Here is a 24,535-nt window from a genome sequence, read left to right as displayed (position 1 = left end):
ACAGTATAAAATAGCCTGTTCTCTACATCTCTGTGGCCAGGTTTTTCATTCTTCCAAAGTCATCTACCCTTCTGTGGATTTAGGGGACTTCTTTTCTCTTTCACCTTCTTTTCTCTTCACCTTCTTTTCTCTTCACCTCAGCTCCTCCTAATCAGCATTCCTCCTTTATGGTAAAAGTGCTTCCCTTCCTGTGACTTCATCTTTGCAGCATTTCCCTGCTCCCAGTTCATCACCCAATTTCTGAAATGGTATTGACTCAGTCCCTGTCGATGTCATCAGATCCTAAGACCTCATCCCTGCTCTTTTTTTTTTCTTGTGGTATGCATTAAGTGTCTACTATGTGCCAGGCACTGTACTAAGCGCTGGGGTAGATGCAAGCTAATCAGGTTGGACATAGTCCATGTCCCACATGGGGCTCCCAATCTTAATCCCTACTTTACAGATAAGGGAACTGAGGAACAGAGAAGTTAAGTGACTTGCCCAACGTCACCCAGCAGAGAAGTGGCAGAGTCTGGATTAGAACTCAGGCCCTTCTGACTCCCAGGGCCGTGTTTTATCCACTAGGCCATGCTGCTTCCTGTGTCTTGCCTATTTGTCTGATTTTGGCCTTCTTCTAAACCAAGCAGCTGTTTGTAAATTGTGGAAATGCAAGTGCCCTTCCCTCTGCCCATAGCCTTTTAAGCGACTTGATCTTCTGCAAGTGACCCAGGTTCTTATCCCAGCTCTGTCTCCTGTCTGCTGTTCAATCTTGGGCAGGTCCCTTAACTTCTCTGTGCCTCAGTTTCCTCATCTGTAAAATGGGGATTAAGTACCCATTTTTCCTCCCTCTTAGACCATGAGCTCACTATAACAATAATAATAATAATGATGATGATGGTATTTGTTAAGTGCTTACTACGTGCCAAGCACTGTTCTAAGCAGTGGGATAGATACAGGCTAATCAGGTTGGACATAGTCTCTTCCCTGTCCCACATGGGGCTCACACTCTTAATCCCCATTTTACAAATGAGGTACTCACTGTGGGACAGGGACTGTGTCACCTTGAGTGTATCATTTCTACTCCAGTGTCTAGAACAGTTTTTGGCACATAGTAAGTACTTAACAAATACAATTATCATTATTATTACAGCACTTAGTACATAAGTGCTTAATACTTTTATTATTATTATATTTAGAGATCTCAGTTTGCATATAGTAATGCTTTTAGCAAAAGGATGAACAGCATACTGGCGCTAAAGGTTTTTGGCCAGGCCATCCCAAGGCCTGACCAGGATTCAACTATTCAATTAGCTCCCTTTTTTGATGATGGACAGTCCTTTAGGCCAACTGACAACTGAATTGCTAATTCTCTGCCTCTCACTAGCAGCATGACAATGAAAAGAGTACAGGCCTGGGAGTTAGGGGGACTGGCTTCTCATCATCGTTCTGCCTTTGCCAGCTGTGTGACCTAGGGCAACTCACTTAGTGTCTCTGGACCTCAGCTACCTCATCTGTAAAATGTAAGATACACATTCTTCCTCCCTTTCAGACTGTTGAACTCCCAAGTAGGACAGAGACTGTGTCCAGCAGAATAATCTTGAACCTACTTGAGTGCTTAGCTCAGTGCTTGGCATAGAAGCAAAGTTGCCTAATGGTTAGAACTTGGGCCTGGGAATCAGGGAACCTGGGTTCTAATTCTGGCTCCTCCTCTTGTCTGCTGTGGGACACTGGGCAAGTCACTTAACTTCTCTGTACCTCAGTTTCCTCAACTGTAAAATGGAGATTAAGACTGTGAGCCCTATGTGGGACATGGACTGAGTTCATCTGATTAATTTGTACCTACCCAAGTGCTTCGTACAGTGCCTAAAACATAGTAAGTGCTTAACAAATACCACTGAAAAAGTAAGCACTTAATAAATAGTACAGTTATTACTGTGTGACTTTGTAAGGTCTCCTCTCTTAGCCAGCCCTAAGTCTTAGTTTTTGATTAACAGCTCCCTTCTCTTTTCCAAGCATCTCAGGCAGCAAAGCCTTTTCTGTGATTCTTATGTGTATCCAGACTCACATTCAGTATTCCCAGCTAAAACAGTGAAATGCTTCAGCCTAATACTTCCCTCCATCAGTAATTATGCTTGGACCCCCGAGTCATCTCTCAAATTGTTTAAAGTGTATTAGACGCGTAGTAAAAGACAGCTAGCTAGCACAGAATACCCAGGAACCTCATCATCATCAGTGGTGTTTATTGAGTGCTTACTGTGTGCAGAGCACAATACTAAGTGCTTGGGAAAGTACAATAGAAGAGAGTTGATAGACGTGTTCCCTGCCCACAGTGAGCTTACATAACAGGCTTCGTAACATAGTGCTAAATAGAGGAGGAATAGGAATGGAGAGGGCAATTAAGATAATCAGTAATGGGGCATAATGACTTGTGTGAGGTCAGGCAAGTTTCCTCATGGGGTTAGGCTAAAACTGTTAAAGATCCCCTGGGAAAGTTCGAGAGAATGAAATTTGCAAAGTCCTGAAGGGAGAAGGCAGGACAAACTGGAATAGTAACTCACCAAATCCCACAATACCTGGGGGTATCTCATAAAGCAAATCAAAAATATATGCTGGGTTGAAGCCTCGTATAGTAACCTTCACTCTAATCTCGGGTGAATGAAACTTATTTGAACCAACAACTACAGTGTGTCAAAACTGCTGTTTTGCTTTGCAATTTACATTCAAGCCTCTTAAAAATCTGGAAGGAAGGAAGCACCACCACAGAGAAGGCCTCTACCTGAGTGACACGCTGCCTCGCAAGAAACCCAGCCCCTCACTCTCAGCCCATTTCAGCAGTTCGACCCTGGGAAGAAGCAGCACGCCCAAGGTGAGATTTGCACAGAACAGATGGGCAGAAGGTGAGCAGCCCCAGAGCCCCAGCACAGTGCCCAGTAGCTGTTCTGAGAGTCAGAGGGGAACACTACGGTTGGCCACCCGCCTTTTTGGGCTCTATCCTTGCTCTCGATCTAGGCTATTGCAGGCCTGCAGCAGGGTGACCTGGGAGGCACTTGGGGAGCAGAAAATGGGAGTAGGAGGGGAGCTTCTCTGTGCCTTCCCGATCCCTTCAACTCCTCCCTTTTGTTTGTCCTCATCCATTGAGCGCTCAAGCCAGGAGCTGCACAGAGCTGAGCCCCTGGCATTGGGCACACGAGTGGCTGTGAGGTGGCTGTTGGAAGCTGTTGAGTGCCCATCTCACCAGGGCTCCCCAGAGCTCCCCAGGATCACTGAACCTTTAGTTGACCCACAGTAGATGGGGGTTTTCTAGCCAGCCCACTGACTTTCCCATTCACTAACAGCTTTTTCTCCTGGCTTCTTGCAGAACCACCCACCCCTAGGGCAGAGCAACAGCTGTGGCAGTGTCCTCCAACACTCTCTAGCCACCATGGCCAAGGATTCTGAGCCCAGAAGGATCCACAAAGGTATGAACTTTGACCAGAGCTGGGCTTATCCATGGGGATAGGGTTGAGGTGGGGTGAGGGGATAGAACCTCAAACTCTGCATTTCCCTCCTGAAAATTGCTTTTGGATGTAGAAGTGTGTGTCTTCTACATAAACCGAGGATTGTGTGTTTAACAGAGGCAATTATAGGCACACACTCTGCTCTTTGGCTTTAAAAGTAGCAGCAGAGGAGAATAGAAATGACTCACCCATTCCAAAGCAATGCTTACCATCTGGGGAGCAACATGGCCCAGTGGAAGGATCCTAGGAGTTAGAGAACCTAAAGTCTAATCCTAGCTCCACCTCTTGCTTGCTGTGTGACCTTGGGCAAATCACTTAACTTCTTTGTGCCTCAGTTTCCTCAACCGTAAAATGGGGATTCAATACCTGTTCTCCCTCCTACTTAGCCATATAGGACATGTGGGACAGGGCCTGTGTCTGACCTGATTGATTTGTATCTATCCCAGCTCTTAGAACAGTGCTTGACACATAGTAAAGCCTTAACAAATACAATAAAAAATGTGGGTATGAACTTGGGGATTTGAAATATGCACTCCCTCTCCTTCAGTCTGGAATGCTTGAATCAGGGGGACAAGCACAGTGAGTATGTGTTAGTTGGATTTGTTCAGGAGGCCTCTTGGTGGGTTAAATGGTCGGTGTTAGCACTCCACAGGTGACTAGTTTATTCCCAGGATCGAGTTCCCCCAGAGGTAGGGTTTGGCTGCTTATTGCAGAGCACAGTTAGATGGTTTCATTTATCTTTGAAAATCAAGTTCCCAGAACTGACTTGGGAAAGGAAGAAACAGTCTTTGTAAAAGCAACAAGGCCAATTTAGTGCAGAATCACTGCTTATTGCTCTCATTTTCTGGCCTATTATAGATTCTGTTCTCTGAAATAAGAAAGCAGAGGTGGAAATAATTTTCCATATCTGGCCCCTCAGCCACTGGGTACTGGTACATAGTTCCTGGGGCTACTGGAGCAGGTTAATTTAGTACTGAGAAGCAAACATGGCCTAATAGAAAGATCACAGGCTAGGGAGTCGGAGAACCTGGATTCCAATCCCATCTTTACCACTAACCTATTGTGTGACCTTGGATAAGTCACCTAACTTCTCTGGGCCTCAGTTTCCTCATTTGCAAAATGGAGATCCTGTTTAGACTGTGACCTGTATGTGGGAAGGGGTCTGGTTCCAACCTGATTATCTTGTGTAGAGCTTAATACGTAATAAGCATTTAAAGAATAACATAACTATTATCAATCAATCAATCAATGAAATTTATTAAGCACTTATTATATGCAGAGTATTTTACTGAGGGCTTGGGTGAATACAACAGACTTGAGAGACATGTTTCCTGTCCACAAGGAGCTCACAGTCTAGAAAATTCAATTTTCTTCAACACACTTTGTCCCTGAATACATGGCCCACAAGAGAAGAAGCGTGGCTCAGTGGAAAAGAGCCCAGGCTTGGGAGTCAGAGGTCATGGGTGTGAATCTCGCTCTGCCATTTGTCAGCTGTATGACTGTGGGCAAGTCACTTCACTTCTCTGTGCCTTAGTTCTCTCATCTGCAAAATGGGGATTAACTGTGAGCCCCACGTAGGACAACCTGATGACCCTATATCTTAAAACAGCGCTTTGCACGTAGTAAGGGCTTAACAAATACCAACATTATTATTAGAGAAGCAATGTGGCTCAATGGAAAGAGCTTGGGCTTGGGAGTCAGAGGTCATGGGTTCGAATCCCAGCTCTGCCATTTGTCAGCTGTGTGACTTTGGGCAAGTCATTTAACTTCTCTGTGCCTCAGTTCCCTCATCTGTAAAGTGGGGATGAAGACTGTGAGCCCCATGTGGGACAACCTTATCACCTTGTATCCCCAGCGCTTAGAACAGTGCTTTGCATGTAGTAAGCACTTAACGAATACCAGCATCATTATTATTATTAGTATTAAGTTAGTGTGTTGATTTTCCAATGAACAACAGCAAGTGAGAAGTTTGTGAATGAGTAAACATCTTCTTGCCTCAGTTTCAAGTATGCTCTACATCAAGTAGATACTTGCAGAAAGGATCAAAGATTTAAGGGGCTGGGGTTGCCAAAATCTGTAACTTAATAAATGGGCAGCAAATGGGGCAGAGTAGAGGAAGAAGGATAGGATAGGGTGATGGTGAAGAGGACACATCTCTCTGTAGAATTCCTGAGAATTGACCTAAGACCAGACTTCTGGGAAGATTGAGCCAGCTAGCCTAGCTAAATCATTCTGGCATGCCCCCAGAAGCAGCCTAGGGCAATGAATCAGGCGGGTTCTGAGGAAATAGAGAAGAAACTGCTCATGCAATTAGGGAGCTCTGGAAGTCAAAGTTCAGAAAAAGCTATGCTGTTGTTAACCCCAAACTTTTCATTTAGCAAGAATAAGGGAACATTTGTTTTTCCTTATGCATGGACAAAGGAGCTTCCTGAGGCATACCTATTGTCTTGAAGAAAAACTCAGTCAATCAATTAATTATACTTTTTGAGCACTTCATGTTTGCGGAGCACTCTAAAAGTTGCTTGAACATCAGCTAGATATGTTGGCCTTGTGAAAATAATTCCCAAGAAGGTTGTCAAAGAGTCACTTGATCACTTATCACCGAGGTTCGTTAATGTACTGATAGGTCATTGATAGGTAATTGGAACTTGAAGTGCACCATTAGATTAAAAAAAAATTTCTTTTTTCCAGCCCATTCATGATAGTTAGCTCCAAGAGATAATCTTCCCTTCTTTTATAAGCTCTTACAGGACAGGATCATGTCTACTAACTCTAGTGTACTCTTCCAAGCATATATTGCAATGCTCCACCCTCATTAAATGCTCAGTAAATGCCACCGATTGTTTGATTGTTTGACTGAACTTGTGCTAAGTGAAGAGACATTAGACATTTAAACCAAGGTATCTGAAACAGAAAATTCTAAGTCAATTATCGGATAGAAATGCTGCTTGCTTTGAGGACAAAGGGTCTATTCTAAACTTCAATCTATACTTCATTCTGCTGCCCAGATCATTTTTCTACGAAAACACTTAGTCCATGTTTCCCCACTCCTCAAGAACCCCCAGTGATTGCCTATCCATCTCTGCATCAAACAGAAACACCTTACCATCGGCTTTAAAGCACTCAATCAGCTTGCCCCCTCCTAACCTTACCTTCCTGATTTCCTACTACGACCCATCCCATACACTTCACTCCTCTACTGTCAACCTACTCACTGTACTTCGATCTCATCATTCTCGCTGCTGACCACTTGCCCACATCCTGCCTCTGGCCTGGAACATCTTCCCTCTTCATATCTACCAGACAATAATTCTTCCACCTTCAAAGCCTTGCTGAAGGCACACCTCTGCCAAAAGGCCTTCCCTAACTAAGCCCTCATTTCCTCTTCTCCCACTCCCTTCTGCCTTATCTTTGTACTTGGATTTGCTTCCTTTATTCATCCCTCCCTTAGCTCCACAGCACTTATGTACACATTTGTAATTTATTTATATTAATGTCTGTTTTTCCCCTCTAGCCTGTAAGCTCATTGTTGGCAGGAAACGTGTCTAATAACTCTCTGTTATATTGTACTCTCCCAGGTACTTAGTACAGGGCCCTGCATACAGTAAGAGCTCAATAAATAAGATCGATTGAAAGATTGTTTAATCCATTGTACAGTTCAGTGCTCTGCACACAGTGTGTACTCAATAAATACCAGGATTGATTGATTGATTTATGATGAAGTCTTTTTTTTGTCTTCCAATGCAGGGAAAGCCCTAAGAGGTATATCCCATTCCCCCATTCCTAGAGTAAGACACTGTATTCAGGCTCTGCTTGTGTCAAATAACTCATGAAAAGGTCACTGTCAAGTCCCTTCCACAGACCAAATCTGTCTCCTAAGCCTTACCTAGCCAGTTACCCCAACAGGTAAATAAAAGTTGGGCTCCTCTCTCTCAGAACTAAAACTCCCCACCTCTGGCAGAGCCCCCTGGCCCATTTTTGTTCTTTTCTCAAGGGATGGGTGTACGGACCACCCAATTGCAATGTGATTCTTCCTAAGCCCTGGGCTTCATAGTAGCAGCAACCAGAGGCCAAGGGGCTATTTCATCACTCTAAAGAAATAACTTGACATTGTCCCTTTGGGAACGAGCATTGCAAACATGAACTTGTGTGATTCTGGCTTGAGATCAATTTGTACAAAATTGGTTTGGTGCCGAAATTGCATCTCTTTTCCTCTGCTTCAGTAACTGGGTGCATGTGCATGTTTATTAATCATTTTTGCTCTTCCCTTGAATGCCCTGAATCCCTGGACCCTGGATGATCTCCAGATAAATTAAGGCTGTTGCTGGGACCGTTTACCAAACTTTATGACCAGGATGGCACCTACCATAGCTCTTATGACCAACTTGGGCTTTTTTCTATGAGCAAGCTGGTTACTTGTCTTCTCTTCCATATCTGTTGTTTTCTCTTCTTCTCTGCATCCTTTTCTCTTTCTCTATTGCCCCTTCCTCCCTGATTTCTCCACTGACTTTCCCTTCTCTGGCTCTGGACTGGGATTAGGAAGAAGGAATTTCTCAGCAGGTGAGCTATGAGGCTTGAAAGTTGTCCTTTGTTTTTCTCTTTAGGAAGGGTTAATAATGTGCACTTTGCCTCGTTGCTTATAAATACCTTTCACACAAATAGGAATGAATCATAATAATAATAATGAGAAGCAATGTGGTCTAGTGGATAAAGCATGGGCTAGCAGAACTTGGGTTCTAATCCCACTTGTCTGCCTGGGATCTTGGACAAGTCACTTCTCTTCTCTGTGCTTCAGGTTCCTCATCTGTAAAATGGGGATTGAGACTGTGAGCCCCATGTGGCACATAGACTGTGTCCAACCTGAGTAGCTTGTAGCTACTTGTAGCTGAGTAGCTTAGAACAGCGCCTGGCACAGACCATACAATGCCATTCAAAAATTAATAAATAAATAATACTAATGGTATTTGTTAAGTGCTTACTATGTATCAAGCAATGGGAGGTAGATACAATGCCACATACTCTGTCCGACATGAGGCTCACAGTCCAAGGGGGAAGTCAGTCAGTCAGTTATATTTATTTATTCAGTGCTTACTGTGTACAGAGCATTGTATTAAGTCATTGGTAAAGCACAATATAACAATAAATGGACACATTCCCTGCCCACAATGAGCTTACACTCTAGAGGTAGACAGACATTAATATAATTGAATAAATTTCAGATATGTACAGAGGTGCTGTGGGGATGGGAGGGGGAATAAATAAAGGGAGCAAGTCAGGGTGACACAAAAGGGATTGGGAGAAGAGGAAAGGTGGGCTTAGTCAGGGAAGACTTGTTGGAGGAGATGTGTCTTCAGTAAGACTTTGAAAGTGGGGAGAGTACTTGTCTGTCAGATATGAAGAGAGAGGACGTTCCAGGCCAGAGGCAGGATGTGGGTGAGAGGTCGGTGGTGAGATAGATGAGATTGAGGTACAGAGAGAAGGTTAGCATTAGAGGAGCTAAGTATGCAGGCTGGGTTGTAGAATGAGAGTCATGAGATGAGGTAGGAAGGAACAGGGTGATTGAGTGCTTTAAAGTCAATGCTAAAGAGTTTCTGTTTATGTGGAGGTGGATGACTGCTAGGATAAGTGATTAGATTAACGTGGTAGCAGTTTGGAAGAAGAGGAAAGGATAATTGATCTGACTGTCTTGTTAATTATAAGCACTTGAAGGGTAGGGAATATGTGCTTGTTACTACACTGCACTCCTAAGAACATTCAGTAAGTGCTCAACAAATGCCATGGATTGATTTATTGATGTGGGAAAGAAGTTGAAGATTGTGATAAGGAAGAGGAAGAAAGTGGGATTGAGTGTTTTTAAGAGGTGGGAGGGGATGAGTGGATGAGTGTTTTTAAGAGGCAAAGGGGTAGATTTAGAGGGCAGCAGGGAGACTCTCTCTTGGGAAATAGCTAGAAAATAGGAGACAGAGGAAGAGGGGAAAGTAGGGTATCGAAGAGATGATGGAGAAATTTGGGAAGTTCACAACCAAGTTTTGGTTTTTTTGGCCAAAGTAGATGGCGAGGGCACGGGGTTTAGAGAGGAAGGTGGTGGAGAAGGGGGAACCAGATTGGGGGTAGATAAAGAAACTAGTAGCTGCAATGAATGGGGATCCAAATAAAGAGTAGGGAAGGGAAGGAAAGGAGAGATAGAATGGAAAAAGTATGGGTAGGGAGGCAAAAAGCAGGCCAACTTCTCTTGGGGGGGTGCAAGAAGAGCACCCCCCCTTAGAGCGAGAGAGAGAGAAGCAGGGAAGACAGTCATTAAATGTAATGGTGAGGAACGAGTGAGTTGGTGAGAAACAGGTCAATGAGGAAGGCCAGCTTGTCCACAGTGCAGTGGGGATACCATGTACCACAGAAGGACAATGAATGGCAGGTCAATGAGGAAGGCTAGTTTGCCCACAGTGCAGAACTGTGCACAGACCACTGTGGGATGATGAATGGGGAGTAGTAGAGAGGGCAGGGCTGCAAGGGAGAAGGATGAGGTACCAAAGGATGATTTCAGGGACTGAAGATTTGGTGCTGCATAGTGGGAGAGAAGTCTAAGGATGTGGAGGAGGAAGAGAGCATGGAATGACTGTTCAATGCATAATCTCCCCCAGGGTGATGTCTAGTTTAGCCACCAACTGCTGGACCCTTCCCAACATTCTAAAAGCTCTGAAGGCTTTTAGGTCTCTGTAAGCAAGGCACCCAAATCTACAATTGCTCTGAGAAAATCAATAGTCCACATTTTTCACAGTTATATTGAGAGCAACACAGTTAATCTTATAAAGCTCCCTGGTATTTTTACCCATTTTGGGGGCAACCATAGGGAATGCTCAGATATCACTGTTTGGACCGAGTGGTTTTCTGAGGGGATAGTGCCAGGCTATACATTGAAGCTGGACTAAAGCATGCTTTCTCAGTGGATGCAACTGCTATATCATTTCATTATGATTTCAATCCTGGTTCTTTGTGTTCATCCTTAAATATTTCACATTGAGTTCCTTTCGAATGATACTTAGAATAGTTAGCATCATGCCTCAAATGTTTAGACTCCTGAGTTGCTTCAGGGGAGCTAAGAAAAGTTTACTGTACTTGGAATGAAAATCCACTGGGATCACTGGTTTACTCTGGTGATGTCTGAGACAGAGTTATACTGGACCTGATGATAAATGAAGCCATCTCTAGCTCCAAATTCAGACTGTAAGCTTCATGAGGGCAAAGATTATGTCTATTAACTCTTCTCTACTATCCCAAGCACTGTGTACAGTGCTCTGCACAGGGAGAGTGTTCAATAAATACCTCTCTGATTGAATTGGGAAGTTGCCGGGTTGAGTGGTGAGGGGAGAGAGATCCCTTTATTAATTGTAGGTAAAAAACAGTTTTTGTGGGGAGAAGCCATATAAGTAAAGGCCTTGCCTTGGTTCTGAGACTGAATTCAAGCCCTGGTTCTGTCTTGGTTTCTTCCCCATTTGTAAATTGAAGATAATTTAATTTTCCTTTATCCCTGGGATTTTCTGGGGATCAGCAAGTTAACATCTGTCAATGTGTTGGCTATAATATTTGAAGTTTATTTTTCTAGAATTTCCAAAGCATATAGTTTTAAATACTAAGATGATTGCTTGTCCTTTGTTAACATTCCTTTCATGACTCACTATAATATGGTTTTCACCACCTCCAGACCCCAAATTCACCAGTGATCTCTGCCTTGCCAAAACTACTGGACTCCTCAAATCCGCTTTTGAGGACCTTCTGAAATCGCTATCTAACCTTGGTTTTTCTGAAATACTCCTCTTCTGGTTCTCTTCCTACCTCTCTCAATCTCTTTGACTAATTCCTCTTCTGCCTTTCACCCTCCCAAAAGTGTTTTGCATCTCCTTCTCTTCTCATTTTTTACACTCATTCTCTTGGGGAACTCATTTGTGCCCATTCTTTGGGGTATTAACTTTATGCAGCTGACTCCTATATGTATCTCGATAACCACGACTTCTCTATCCTCTTCTACAATCAGCATTCCCTCTGGTTCTCCAGAGCATCTCTACATCTGTGTCCCGCCAGCACCATAAGTGGAATATGCAGGAAAGTGAACTACCTATGATGATACTTATTATCTATCAATTAATCAGTGGTTCTCATTGAATACTTACTGTATGCAGAGCGCCTTAAGCACTCGGGAGAGTACAATATAATAAAGTTGATAGACATGATCCCTGCCCACAGGGAGTCTACAATACAGTGCTCTGCACACAGTAAATGCTTAAAAAATACAATTGACTGACTGAGAGATGAAACAATAAAACACTAAGACAATATGAAGACATCGACAAAAGATTTTGAAATTAGACGTGCTAACTGACATGTTTATGGCACTCTTCCTAGGATACAATCACCAGCAGGTGAATGAAGGACAAAGACAGAAATCATCAGAATTTTACAGCCGAACTGCATCTGAATCGAATGTCTATTTGAACAGTTTCCACTACCCAGATCGCAGCTACAAGGACCACGCCTTCGACACACTGAGCATCGACAGCTCTGACAGCTTGGAGACCAGCCTCTCTGCCTGCTCCCCTGACAATATCTCCAGGTAAATTCTCCTTCAGCTCTGGAGAAGGGGAAAGTTGCTGTGGATGGGGTGAAGAGTTTAGCCAAAAAATGGAGCCAGCAGAAAATAGTCAAACCAGACTTTTTGGGCTGACATTAATAGATTCTTGTCAAAGTCTGAGTGAATTTTTCTGGTTTATTTGCCAATCCTATAAATGTTCACATCATTTTAGATCCAGCTGGGGCCGATTTGTTTCCTTGTCATTGAATAGTGTAGTTTTTTATTTATCACAGACCCCTGGATTAGTTTCCTGGAGGGTAGCAGCCAACCAGAAGCAGACTTGTCCAAGGGTTGAAAAGATTGTTTCTAAATCTCCTTTACTTTATGAATAAATTGGTTTCTAATTGATCTAGCCCCTGACTAGACTGTAAGCCCCTTTTGGGCTTCCAACCCTATTGCACTGTACTCTCCCAAGTGCTCAGTAGACTGCCTTGCACACAGTAAGCACTCAATAATACCATTCATCGATTGCTTAAATCAATAAAATGTGCTTCAGTCAAGTCTCATCAAGGGATGAGTCTTAATCTTGGATTGATAATACTTAAGTGTAACATTCACTGAGATTCGACAATGCATATGGCTCTATATTAAGTGTTAGGAAGAACTCATGGAGATAGAAAACTGGCCCAAGCCTATGTGCGATTCAAAACCTAAAGAGATGGGGGACAGAGACATGGGGAAGAAAATATCAGGCAAAAATTAAACAAATGCAGTAAAAGTTGATCTTCCAATTTTTTGCTAATGAAGAAAGCCTCCTGTGCTCTTGGAAAAGGCATCTTCAACTTCCTCCTCCAGGAGGCAGGGAGAACAATTTTCAGCTGCCTGAAAAATAAGGCTCAGTTTTGCAGAGATCTGAGGGCTGGAAATACCAAGGCCACCAGATGAACGTCATTGTTGGTTTCCACTTACCTATCAATGGTACTTATTGAGCACTTCCTGTGTTCAAAGCACTGTACTAAGCACTTGGGAGAGTACAAGCACAGTAGAGATAATAGGCATTATCTTTGCCCACAGGAACTTACAGTCTAGAAGGGAAAACTAACATTAAAATAAATTACAGGTAGGTGTGCAAATAAATACTGTGGGGCTGGGGGAGGGGTGTCTATCATAGTGCTTAAGGAGTACAGTACCCAAGAGCATAGGTGACAAGGAAGGATTTAAGACAGGGAAGTGAATGCTTAGTCAGGGAAAGAGCTTCTTGGAGGAAGTTTGATTCTGAGGGACTTTGAAGGTGGGGAGAGTGGTGGTTCATGAAATATGAATGGGAAGGATGTCCCAGCCAGAGGGAAGATGTGGGCAAGGGGTCAGTCGTGATGAGCTCCTTGTGGGCAGGGAACATGTTGACATACTCTCTTATGTAGTACTCTCCCAAGCACTTAGTATAAATACAATTGATTGATTGATTGATTGATTCAGAAAGACAAGACTGTGGTTCACTTAGTAGATTGGTGTTAGAGCAGTGAAGTGTGCTAGCTGGGTTATAGTAGGAGATCAGGGAGGTAGGGTAGGAGTGGGAGAGCTGAGAGAGTGCCTTAAAGCCAACGGAGATTCTGTTAGATAGGGAGATGGATGGGCAACCATCCTCAGATAGTAAACTAATATTATAAAGCAAGCACAGCAGATTTTTCCTAGCTATATCATTTCCAGGGATGGGGGAGAGGCAGGGATAGTGAAGGAGTAGGAGGGGGCAGGGCAGAGGACAGAGAGAGTAGGGCAGGGGGACAGGGCAGGGTGTGGGTGGAATATGGTTGGCAAGGCTGTGGCAGTTCTCATGGGCAGCTTATCCTCAGCTCAAGGGTTCCACATTGCTCCTGTCATCTTGGATGCTTCTCTCCAGCTTCCAAGCCCTCTTGGGCTTGGCCACAATCCCAGACCGTCATCCAATCCAAGCCAGGGGAAAGCAGTAGAGACTGCCGCCAAGAGGCTTAGGGCAACAGTAGACACTGTGGCTGTGTCACTTTACCCTCCCCCAGGAGGAAGTGGTAGGCCTTGGCAGCCATTCAAAAAGTTTGGCATGACAGCAGAATGGCCAGACTTTCTAATAACGATAGCATTATGATATTTGTTAAGCTCTTACTGAGTATCAAGCACTGTGCTAAACTCCAGGGTAGATACAGTACAATCAGATTGACGCAGTTCCTGTCCCTCAGTGGGACACCTGGTCTAAGGGGGAAGGAGAACAGGTATTTAATCTCCATTTTACAAATGAGGAAACTGAGGCACAGAAAAGTTCCGTACTTACCTTAAGGTTACACTCCAGGCCTGAGGCAGAACCAAGATTAAACCTCAGGCTTCCTGACTCCTAATCCTGTCCCAGACCAATAGGCTAGGCGCCATCTGTCCTACAGACTTTGTAATTGTTCGTCTCTAATCAGGCAATTTCTCATCACTGTTTTTCACCTTCTAATCCAGCATGCCATGCATAATTTAATCCTCATTTTAGAGGCAAGATCCTTAACTTTAAAGGGATCAAAACATTCCCATTTCCAGATGCAAGAAATAGCCAGCCCCCTGATTAGGCTGAGTGGGGTCAAACAGCAGAATTATTTATATTCCTTCTTATTCAGGAGTGAATGGCAAGCCAGCCAGGGGAGCCTCTTCCCGCCTCTGTTCTGGCCCTTGTTGCTTCTGGTGGGCACCTGCTAGCCAGTCCCAGTTCACCTGGGTGACTTGTGTTCCTTTCAGCTATAGAGTTCCAGGCTGCCCCCTGCCCAGAAGAGACCCATCACTGGATAGAGCTTCACCTGGTCTGAGGTCCCCAGTAGTGTTCATTGGCTCTAACGGTCTTACCCTGAAGCTGGTATGGTAATGTGTTAAAGTGCTAGATCAATCATGCAGTCATACAGTCCAGTGCCTGGGCTTGGGAGTCAGAGGATTTATGTTCTAAACCCGGCCCTGCCACTTGTCTGCTGTGAGACACTGGGCAAGCCACTTAACTTTTCTGTGACTCAGCTACCTCATCTGTAAAATGGGGATTTAGACTGTGAGCCTCACATGGGACAACCTGATTACCTTGTATCTACCCCAGTGCTTAGAACAGGGTTTGACATATAGTAAGCACTTAACAAATACCATGAATATTATTATTACATAGTCTCTTTGAAGACTCAATGCTAAATTAGATTTCCTGATGAAGAATTCTGGAACCTAAGTCCATGAGTAACACTAGTCTTTGGTCAGCACTGTGATCTATCTAGCCAATTCCCAAGGACATCTGGGAAAACCATGCGATGTTTGCCTTTCTAGACATCCATCTTCGAGGAATGGGATGAACACCCCTATATTTCCCCACTACTTCTTTAACTTTTTAAAATGATAATAACAGTAACAACATTAATAATTGTGGTATTGTCAGATAATCAGATCTGACATGGGCTCATAGTTTAAGTAGGAGGGAGTACAGGTACTTAATCTCTATTTTACAGATGAGGGAACTGAGGCATTGAAAAGTTAAGTGATTTGACCAAGGTATCCCAGAGCAAGCAAGCAGCAGAGCTGAAATTACAATCCAGGTTTGCTCATTCTGAGGCCCGTGCTCTTTCACTAGGAATGTTTTATTAATATAACTGTGGTATTTGTAAAGTTCTTACTATGTGTCAAACACTGTTCAAGGAGCTGGAATAGATACAAGTTAATCAGTTCAGACGGGTTTTTCCACTAGGTCATGCTGTCCTATTGCTGCCATGTCCACTAGGCTATTTTGCTTCTCTAAGCAGCTTTCTTGTAAGTTTTTTTGCGTTTTGCTTGTGTGTTTTTTAATACGACTTTATCATTGGATGGAGTTATTTGATACATTTGTTTATCCCCAGGCATCTAAGATGAGCTGTTGGTGCCTTGACTTTGAATGCCACAGTATTTGTTGCTGACTTCCTTTTCTGCCACATGAATGTATTTTTCCAGTTGAAGTGGAGGATATTTTACAGCAGCCTTTTATCTGTGACTTAAAAAATAAAAACTTCTAGCGGACCCAGTAACTTCTAAAAATCAATATTCCTTGTTATAATCACTACTGGCCTCAGTATCGCTAATGTCTTCCATAAAATGTACTATTTTTCTCTGGAAAGCCAAGCAGTGTCTGAGCAACATTTTATTCTATCTTTATTTTTAGTGATAGTACCACTCCAAGAGTAGGAATACTAGTTTAGGTACTTATTAAGCACTTACTATGAGTCAAGTACTATATTACACAATCCCTGTTCCACATGGGGCTCACAATCTAAGGGAGAGAGGGAGACTAGAAATTCATTTAATGTCCATTTTACAGATGAAGAAACAGAGGCCCAGGGAACTCAAGGGACTTTTTAAAAAATGGCATTTATTAAGCGCTTACTATGTGTCAGGCACTGAGGTAGATACAAGCTAATCAGGTTGGGCACAGTCCATATCCTACCTGGGACTCACAGTTTTAATCCTCATTTATTAAACTGAGGCCTAAAGAAGTTAAGTGACTTGCCCAAGGTCACACAGCAGACAAATGGTGGAGCCAAGATTAGAACCTTCTGACTCCCAGGCCCATGCTCTATCTATATGGCCACACTGCTTCTCTAAGGTCTAAGACTTGCCTAAAATCCAACAGCGAGCAAGTAGCTGAGCTGAGATTTTTGACTCCCAGGATCATGCTCTTTCCAATAGGACACACTGTTTCTGTAGCTGACCCACTAAGGGAAGAAATTAACTTAAGGGAAATGTATTTGAATCCTAGAGCTGGGGTCTGGTTGAGGCATATTAGGAAAAGGAAAGAGGATTAAAAAGTCGGGCTTGGTTAGGAATGGCATTTAATTCTGAGTAACATACCCTGTAATTATACCCAATTTAAGGCTGCACAGGAATTCTCCACTAGAGTTTTGGGGCCATACACTTAGTCGGGTGGTTATTCTATCACAAAGATCTATCAGTGGAATGGGAGCAAAAGGCAAGTCTGTGGACACAGTAGTGCTTCCCATTTTTGTTGAGACATCAGTTTCCCAACAAATACCCACAAGGAGCCAAAGAGCTGTTTTGAGTCTGGAAAAATTTTGCCATTTCAGCCCCGTTCCAAGATCTGGAAGTTGGACACGTGGCTCTTTGGAAGAGGAAACCACTGTCAGAAACTCAAGAGCTGAAAGAGTAAATGTGTTTCCACTCTTCTCAGCTTCTAAAAGAATCAGATGAGCTGGAAAGAAAGGGAATCTGAAAATTGTCTCCTAGCACTTTGCCATCTATGGGAGTCAGCCACTGCTGCAGCTCCTGTGTCATTGTTCTGTGCAGGGGTTTGGGCTGGCCGGGGGCCATGCACAAGGACTGGGACTTCCCATGGAGGAAACCTTCTGGGCAAGTTCTGAAAGAAGGAGTTGACTGGGTGATGTGGGTGTGGGCCCAGCCTTCCATGTTATATCACTCTTCCCAGCATCTCCTGCATTGTGCCTTCACCCAGCAGATGGTACTTTTGTTGGGCCCAGTAGAGGGTGAGCCAGGGTGGGGGTGACTCAGGACAGTCATACTTTTGGAGGTTTGGTCCCACCCCTTGGTGGTTTTTGGCTGATAATCATGGTGGTATTGATTAAGCCCTCACTGTTCTATGTGCTGGCCCCACATTTTACATATGAGGAAATTGAGGCAGTGCCAAGTTAGTGACTTGCCCAAACCCCCACAGCAGGCAAGTGATGGAACCAGTTTTCGAACCTAGGTCCCCTGACTCCCAAGCCCCTGCTCTTTCCACTAGGACTTTTCATTCAATCATTTAATTCATTCAATTGTATTTATTCAGCACTTACTATGTGCACAGCACTATACTAAGTGCATGGGAGAGTACAGTGCAACAGTAATGTTGGTATTTGTTAAGTGCTTACTATGTGCCGAGCACTGTTCTAAGCGCTGGGGTAGACACAGGGGAATCAGGTTGTCCCACGTGGGGCTCACAGTCTTAATCCCCATTTTACAGATGAGGTAACTGAGGCACCGAGAAGTTGTGACTTGCCCAAAGTCACACAGCTGACAAGTGGTAGAGCCAGGGTTCGAACCCATGACCTCTGACTCCAAAGTAAACAGTAAATGGACACATTCCCTGCCTACAGCAAGCTTACACTTCTCAGCTACCTTAGCCTCTGCCCCAGGAGTTACTGCCTGAAATGTCCTTCCTGGCCTGGGGAAAGGAGTTTCCGGAAGAGACAAAAAATGGCATCCAGCAACACTGGAAACTCCATCCCCAGCCTGAGGGGCTGTTTCTGACAGGGAGATCTGCCTTGTGTGGGGGGGTGGTGAGTCCTTCCCTTGCAGGCATGTCCTTGTATCTGTGTGGCTGCGCTGCTGTCACTCTACTGCTCCAGCTCTCCATTTGTCCTTCCTGCTTTTAACCCCATTCCTGTGAAGCCCCAGTAGAAATTGACATTTTCCTCACCCGTCTCTCTCTGGTTGAGCACCTGAGAATTCTGCCCCCCCCCCCACTCTCTCAGTCTATTGTCTGTTTGAAATAGTGGCAACAGCACTGGCCAGAGGTTCCCCATGCCCTTCCCTATTCTGCCACCTTGTTGGCATTGTTTGGCACAGAGTTCCAAACCAGCATTCCAGAGCCCAACTGTTCAGTGTCACGCCAAGCTAACCCTTTCGCTCACTCAAACAGGAGCTTAATTTCCTATGTACGGCTAGGAATTTGTAAGTCTTCTAACTCAGAGGGCTCTGCCTATTTAGTATGTTAATTTGCATATCCAACAACATTCTCTCTTCCCTGCCAGGAAACTATAATGAACTGTAACAGCCTCATGAAATGTAAAGAGACTTTCTAAAAGTGTATCCACTTCAACAGGTCAAACAGTGGCATTTACTGAGCACCCACTATGTACATAACCCTGAAATAAGAGCTTGGGAGAATACAATTCAACAGATTTGGTACACCCAATCAGTCTAGCAGAGTTTACAATCCATCTTCATGATCCTTACATCATCATTATCAGTATTTAACTGAGTGTCTACTGCATGCTCAATTACTAGGATCTTGCATTAAAAATAGAAGGTATGGGCAATTCTTGCCCTCCTGAAGCAGTCAGTCTAATGAGGGAGACAAGCAGACACAAGTAGTACATATGCAGTGGGAACAAGGGAAAAAACCTGGATTGAATCATACTAAAATCAAGCAAAAAATGAATAAATCAGTATATCACTAAATGGAATAAGTAGACCAATACACCTGAGGGCTTAGGGTTGCCAATGGGAGACATGGACAGCAAGATGGGGATTAGTCTAGGAATGTCTTCCAGAGGAGGGTAGAGTGCAGGTGGGTTTTGAAAGGAACCTGGTACATGGTTTGACAGATTTGAAGCATCATGGTCTAGTGGAAAGAGCCCAGGCCTGAGAGTCAGAGGTTCTGGATTCTAATTCCAGCTCTACCACTTCCCTGCTATGTGGCTGTGGGCAGCTTACTTCAACTTCCGGGAGCTTCAGTTTCCTCACTTGTAAAATAGGAGTGTTCTTCCTCCTGCTTAGACTGTGAGCCTCATTAGGGACAGAGACTGTGAAATGACATTTTTGTATGTAACCCAGTACTCAGTACAGTGCTTGGGACATAGTAAGTGCTTGAAAAATAACACTATTATCATTGTTATTTGAAGCAGAAGGCTAGAGCAAGATTATCAGCAATAGGAAGAAATAGGAGAATCAAGACCAAGGCATAGCTAGGAGGTTAGTGTGGGAGGAGCAAAGAGTGAGCAGAACTACAGTGGGAAGAAAGTGGAAAGGTAAGAAGAAAAGAAGAAAAGAACTGGTAGAGATCTTTGATTCAAAGATCTCTAATGGTCAGGTCTTTCTATTGGATGTAGACAGAAATATGTAGCCAGTCTTTGGAGGTTTCTGAGGAGTGGAGAGAAGCACTCTGAATGGCAGGTTTAGGGATATTCATTCATACAATCATATTTATTAAGCACTTACTGTGTGCAGAAAACTGTACTAATCACTTGGGAAATACAGTACAGCAGTAAAGAGTGATAATCCCTGCCCATAGTGAGCTCACAGTCTAGAGGGGAAGATGATCTGGGCAGCAGAGTCTGAAGAGGTTAGAGGTTGGAGGCAAGGAGATGACTATGGAGATGGATTTCAGCCATCCAGCACTGAGTGACCAGGGTGGTAGTTGTCAAGGGGGAGAAGACAGGAGAGAGCTTTTCTTCTTTGGGAATCTGTTTGAGTTTCTCCAAAGACCAAACTCTTCTAATTTTGTGTAGCTTTCTTTCCAGCCCAAGTCACTTGGTTTCTCTCATCCAGCCTGGTGTGCTTTCAGAGTAAGGTTGGGTTTTTTGAGCACTCAGTGCCTTATCATGCCATTTTTACATGATGCACAAAGTGAATTTCATGCAAATAGGCCAAGAAATGCACTCTACTTGTATGCATATAATCACATTCAAAGGTCTTCCAAAATCATTTGGCAAATCAACTGACTTTAGGCTGTGGTAACTACAGAGCAAATTTAATTGTTCTAAGTTCAAGTTCCCTAAAACCTAAGAACACTTCACAGATGAGTCAGAGTTGATAGTGTCCCCATGTGCCCTTTTCTCCATCACCCTCAGGTTAAAGCAGGGCTATGTGATGGGCCCTGTTCTGCTCAGTCAATTCTGGGCCACCCTCCTGGAGAATGGAACCAGAGAGTCAGCATACACTTCTGATCCAGCTCAATGGATTACAAATATCAATCAATGGTATTTATTGAGTACTTACGGTTTGCAGAGCACTGTACTGAGCCCTTAGGAAAGTACGATACAGAAGAGTTGGTAGACACATTCCCTGCCCACCAATCATAATCTTTGAGAGTCATCCAAAAGCTGTTGTATATTGATTTGCCCATCAATCAGTGGTATATGTTGAGCACTTACTGTGGGCAGAGCACTGTACTAAATGCTTGAGAGTGTACAACAGAGTTAAGAGGGGACATCAGAGCTGTACTCAGTTGATAGAATTTATTTAGTGCCTCCTGTGTAAAAAGTCTTGAATTAAGCATTTAAGAAAGCACAAAAGAAGTAAAGATATGGTCCCTGTCCTTGAGGAACATATATTCTAATGGAGGGGATAGACAAATACAAATTACAGTTATGAGATTGATAATAGAAATCAAATGGACAAATAAATATATTTTCTTGGGAAGCTCAACCACTCATGTGTTTTCAGCTGTCACTTCTCTGTGGATGCTGTCCACATTTACCACACTATCTCCAGGCTCTCCTGCTCTTTGGTCTCTCATTTTCCTTTGCCTCCACAACATGGAGCTTCACAAAAGATCCACTGGCACATAAAACCCAACCTGACTGAAACTGAACCTTCTATCTCCTCTCCTAAATGCATTCCTCCACCTACAGTTAAGGACACCACTACCCTCCTGCCCCAGAAACACCTAACCTTGGTGTTTTCTACTCCTCAATGTCTTTGAACTGTCACCTTCGATGTCACTAAATCTTTTAACTCTCACCTTCAGGGTTTCTCCTCCATGATATTTTCCAAGTTGACCCTTTCATTTCCACACAAATGGTCTCTACACTGGTTCTTTTGTCATCTCCCTGTAACAACTTCCTCACTATAGCTGTTTTCAACTACACTCAGTGGATCTGCTTGAGTAGAAAGCAGCATGTCCTAGTGGAAAGAGCACGGGCCTTGGAGTCAGAGACCTGGGTTCTAATCCTAATTCTGTCACTTGCCTGATGTGTTACCTTGGCCAAATCTATTGATTTCCCTCAACCTCAGTTTCCCCATCTGTAAAATGGGAATTAAAATCCATCCTCCCTCTCCCTTAAACTGTGAGTTTCATGTGGGATAGAGACTGTGCCTACCCAGATTGTGTTGTACCTATGCCAGCCTAGTGCAATCAGTTGATCAATGGTATTGAGTGTTTACTGTGTGCAGAGCACCATACAAAGCCCTTGGGAGAGTAAACAGGATTCCTGTCCACAAGGAGCTTATAATTGGCCGATAGTAAACACTGAACAAATTCAATTATCATTATTTATTATTTTCTGTAACGTCTCTTGGCACATATAGCTCTACTCCTCAGAAGCATTCAGTAGTTTCCCACTTATCTTCATCTCAAGCAGAAATTTCTTTCTTTATGGTATTTGTTAAGTGCTTACTTTGTGCCAGGCATTGAACTAAGCTCTGGCTAGATACAAGCTAATCAAGTTGGACACCGTCTGTGTCCCACATGGGGCCCACAATCTTAATCCCCATTTTATAGATGAGAACATTTTATAGATAGGAGAACTGAAGCACAGAGAAATAAAGTGACTTGCCCAAGGTCACAGAGCAGAAAAGAGCAGACAGGTTAGAAGCAGCGTGGCCTAGCATGGCCTAGGAGGACCATGGGCCTGGGAGTCAGAAGAACATGGATTCTAATCCCCACCCCACAGGTCTGCTGTGTGACCTTGGGCAAGTCAATTAACTTCTCTGTGCCTCAGTTACCTTGACTTTAAAATGGATATTAAGACTGTGAGTCCCATGTGGGACATGGATTGTGTCCAACCTGATTAGCTAATTCCCACCAAGGCTTAGTACAGGATCTAGCACATAGTAAGCACTTAACAAATACCATTAAAAAAAAGTGATTCCAGCCCATAAGGAGCTCACAGGCTACAGGGTGCCTGAGTCCTGGACCACAGATCTCTGCTTCCTGTCTCCCCTCCAAAAACTGAGTTTGACTGGACTCTGATCTTCACATATTCACCTTCACTCTCAAGCCTACCACTTCCCTCTTCAGATGCAGGGCTGAGAGCCTAAGTAATGAGTCTGGGCCTGCCAGAAGGCTGGAGGCAGCCCTGCCAGCCATAACCCATGAGAAGAACAGAGGACAGCAGAGTTTCCAATCAGCTCCACTCTGGGAAGCCAGACATAGCGAAGTAGAACAGATCTTTGCAGAGTCCAACACAATCTCAAAAAATGCAGTACAGCAGCAAACTGGAAACTCCATGAGGGCAACGGTTGGGGCTACCAATACTATTATCCTCTCACCAGGCCTTAGAACAGTGATGTGCACACAGTGAGTGCTCAGTAAAGACTGCTGATTGACAAAATGGAGAAAAGTTCCTTTCCTTGAGCAGATGCTTTAGGCAAGTCAGCAAAAGAAGAGGCATGTGTGGTCATGAATCTGCTAATTCTGTTGTATTGTACTCTCCCAAGAACTTAGTATTGTACTCTGCACAAGGTAAGTGCTCAGTAAATACCATTGATAGATTGAAAATACTAAGAGTCCCTGAAAGGGGCAAACACATCCAGGCAGCAAAGGACACTCCTATGGTACTCACAGTGAGAAATGGAAGATTGTTCACTTACTTCCAAATCACTTCCTCCCCCCTTCCATGCCAGGGAAGCACCTCCCCAACTGTAGCATCCTCTGGGAATACAAAGGGCAGCTCTCTCTTGATATCCACCATGCCCGGGCCCAAGTGCACCATAGCTCATGGCAACAAAGAGCAGGCATCATTGGCATCAGTGAATGTATCGATAAGCAACTGCTTATCACCTCAGAGTAGAAGAAGCCAGAGGCTGTGCTTCTGTACTGCTTCTCATGTGAGATGGGGAAAACTGAATTCTCAGTGTCCGTTGAAGGAGAGCTAAAAAGTGCTGATCTAATCAGGCAGTTTTGGGTGGGGCAATATCTGACCTTTTCATCTCTCTCTCTCTTTCTCTCTCCCTCTCTCTCACTCATACACACACATGCACATACACAAAAACACACACGTACACATACACACACACACATCCAGGCTGTGACTTTAGATTCTGGAGACACAATTTCTGGTTAATTCCAAAGGGGAGACTTGATTTATTGTATGTTTGGTTCTGGCCAAATATAGCAATTTATATTTGCAAAATGACGCACACCCATTTTCAGCTTGGCCTCTGGTATGTTTTGTTGGCCTCTGTTTTTCCAGTGAGTCTGGGATTTGACTTCAAGTCTGATCACTCCCCATGATGGTTTCTCCTGACTAATGTTTGAGGGATGGGCTTTCTGGGCCCAGTTTGTGCTACATTTGCTCAGACTTGCCCAGAAGTACCCCAGAATAGTCAGTATGTGGATGCATATGCATAGGCATGTGGGGAGGGGGTATGGGTGTGTGTACTCATGTGTGAGGGTTTTGTGTGTGTGTGTGTGCACACATGCAAACAAGCATGGGTAAGGAGTTTGTGAATGTGTACCATCAATAAAAAGTAGATTCTGACAAAGCCATTTTTGTTGTTCTTCAGTGCCAGCACTTCAAATATTGCCAGGATAGAGGAGATGGAGAGGCTTTTGAAGCAGGCTCATGCAGAAAAGACACGTTTGCTGGAATCAAGGGTAAGGTCCTGTTTCTGTGCAAGAAACTACGGTTGACATAAACTGTTTGTGATGAACAATGTAAGAGTTACTTTCCCTGGAGGAAGTTTCCCAAAACTGGTCGGTCCCAATTCTTCCCCCTTTCCATCTTCTCCCTCTTACCTCCGTTATCTGGCT

At 43.8% G+C, this 24,535-nt stretch overlaps 1 protein-coding gene across 7 annotated transcripts in view; it reads left to right on the top strand.

Annotated features, from left to right (window-relative positions):
* PHLDB2 (pleckstrin homology like domain family B member 2) overlaps window positions 1–24,535 on the top strand; it is a 116,776-nt gene that overhangs the window by 76,229 nt on the left and 16,012 nt on the right. For all 7 annotated transcript variants that reach the window (XM_029082161.2, XM_029082160.2, XM_039914462.1 and 4 more), the window contains 4 exons: window positions 2,705–2,845; window positions 3,338–3,437; window positions 11,874–12,081; window positions 24,289–24,379. In XM_029082161.2, the coding sequence (XP_028937994.1) occupies window positions 2,705–2,845; window positions 3,338–3,437; window positions 11,874–12,081; window positions 24,289–24,379 (540 nt within the window). The remainder of the gene's footprint in view (window positions 1–2,704; window positions 2,846–3,337; window positions 3,438–11,873; window positions 12,082–24,288; window positions 24,380–24,535) is intronic.

The sequence above is a fragment of the Ornithorhynchus anatinus genome, chromosome 17 (assembly GCF_004115215.2).
Source record: "Ornithorhynchus anatinus isolate Pmale09 chromosome 17, mOrnAna1.pri.v4, whole genome shotgun sequence".
Lineage (NCBI taxonomy): Eukaryota > Metazoa > Chordata > Mammalia > Monotremata > Ornithorhynchidae > Ornithorhynchus > Ornithorhynchus anatinus.
Note: the sequence above shows the minus strand (reverse complement) of the source record. Positions and strands in the feature narration are given on the sequence as shown.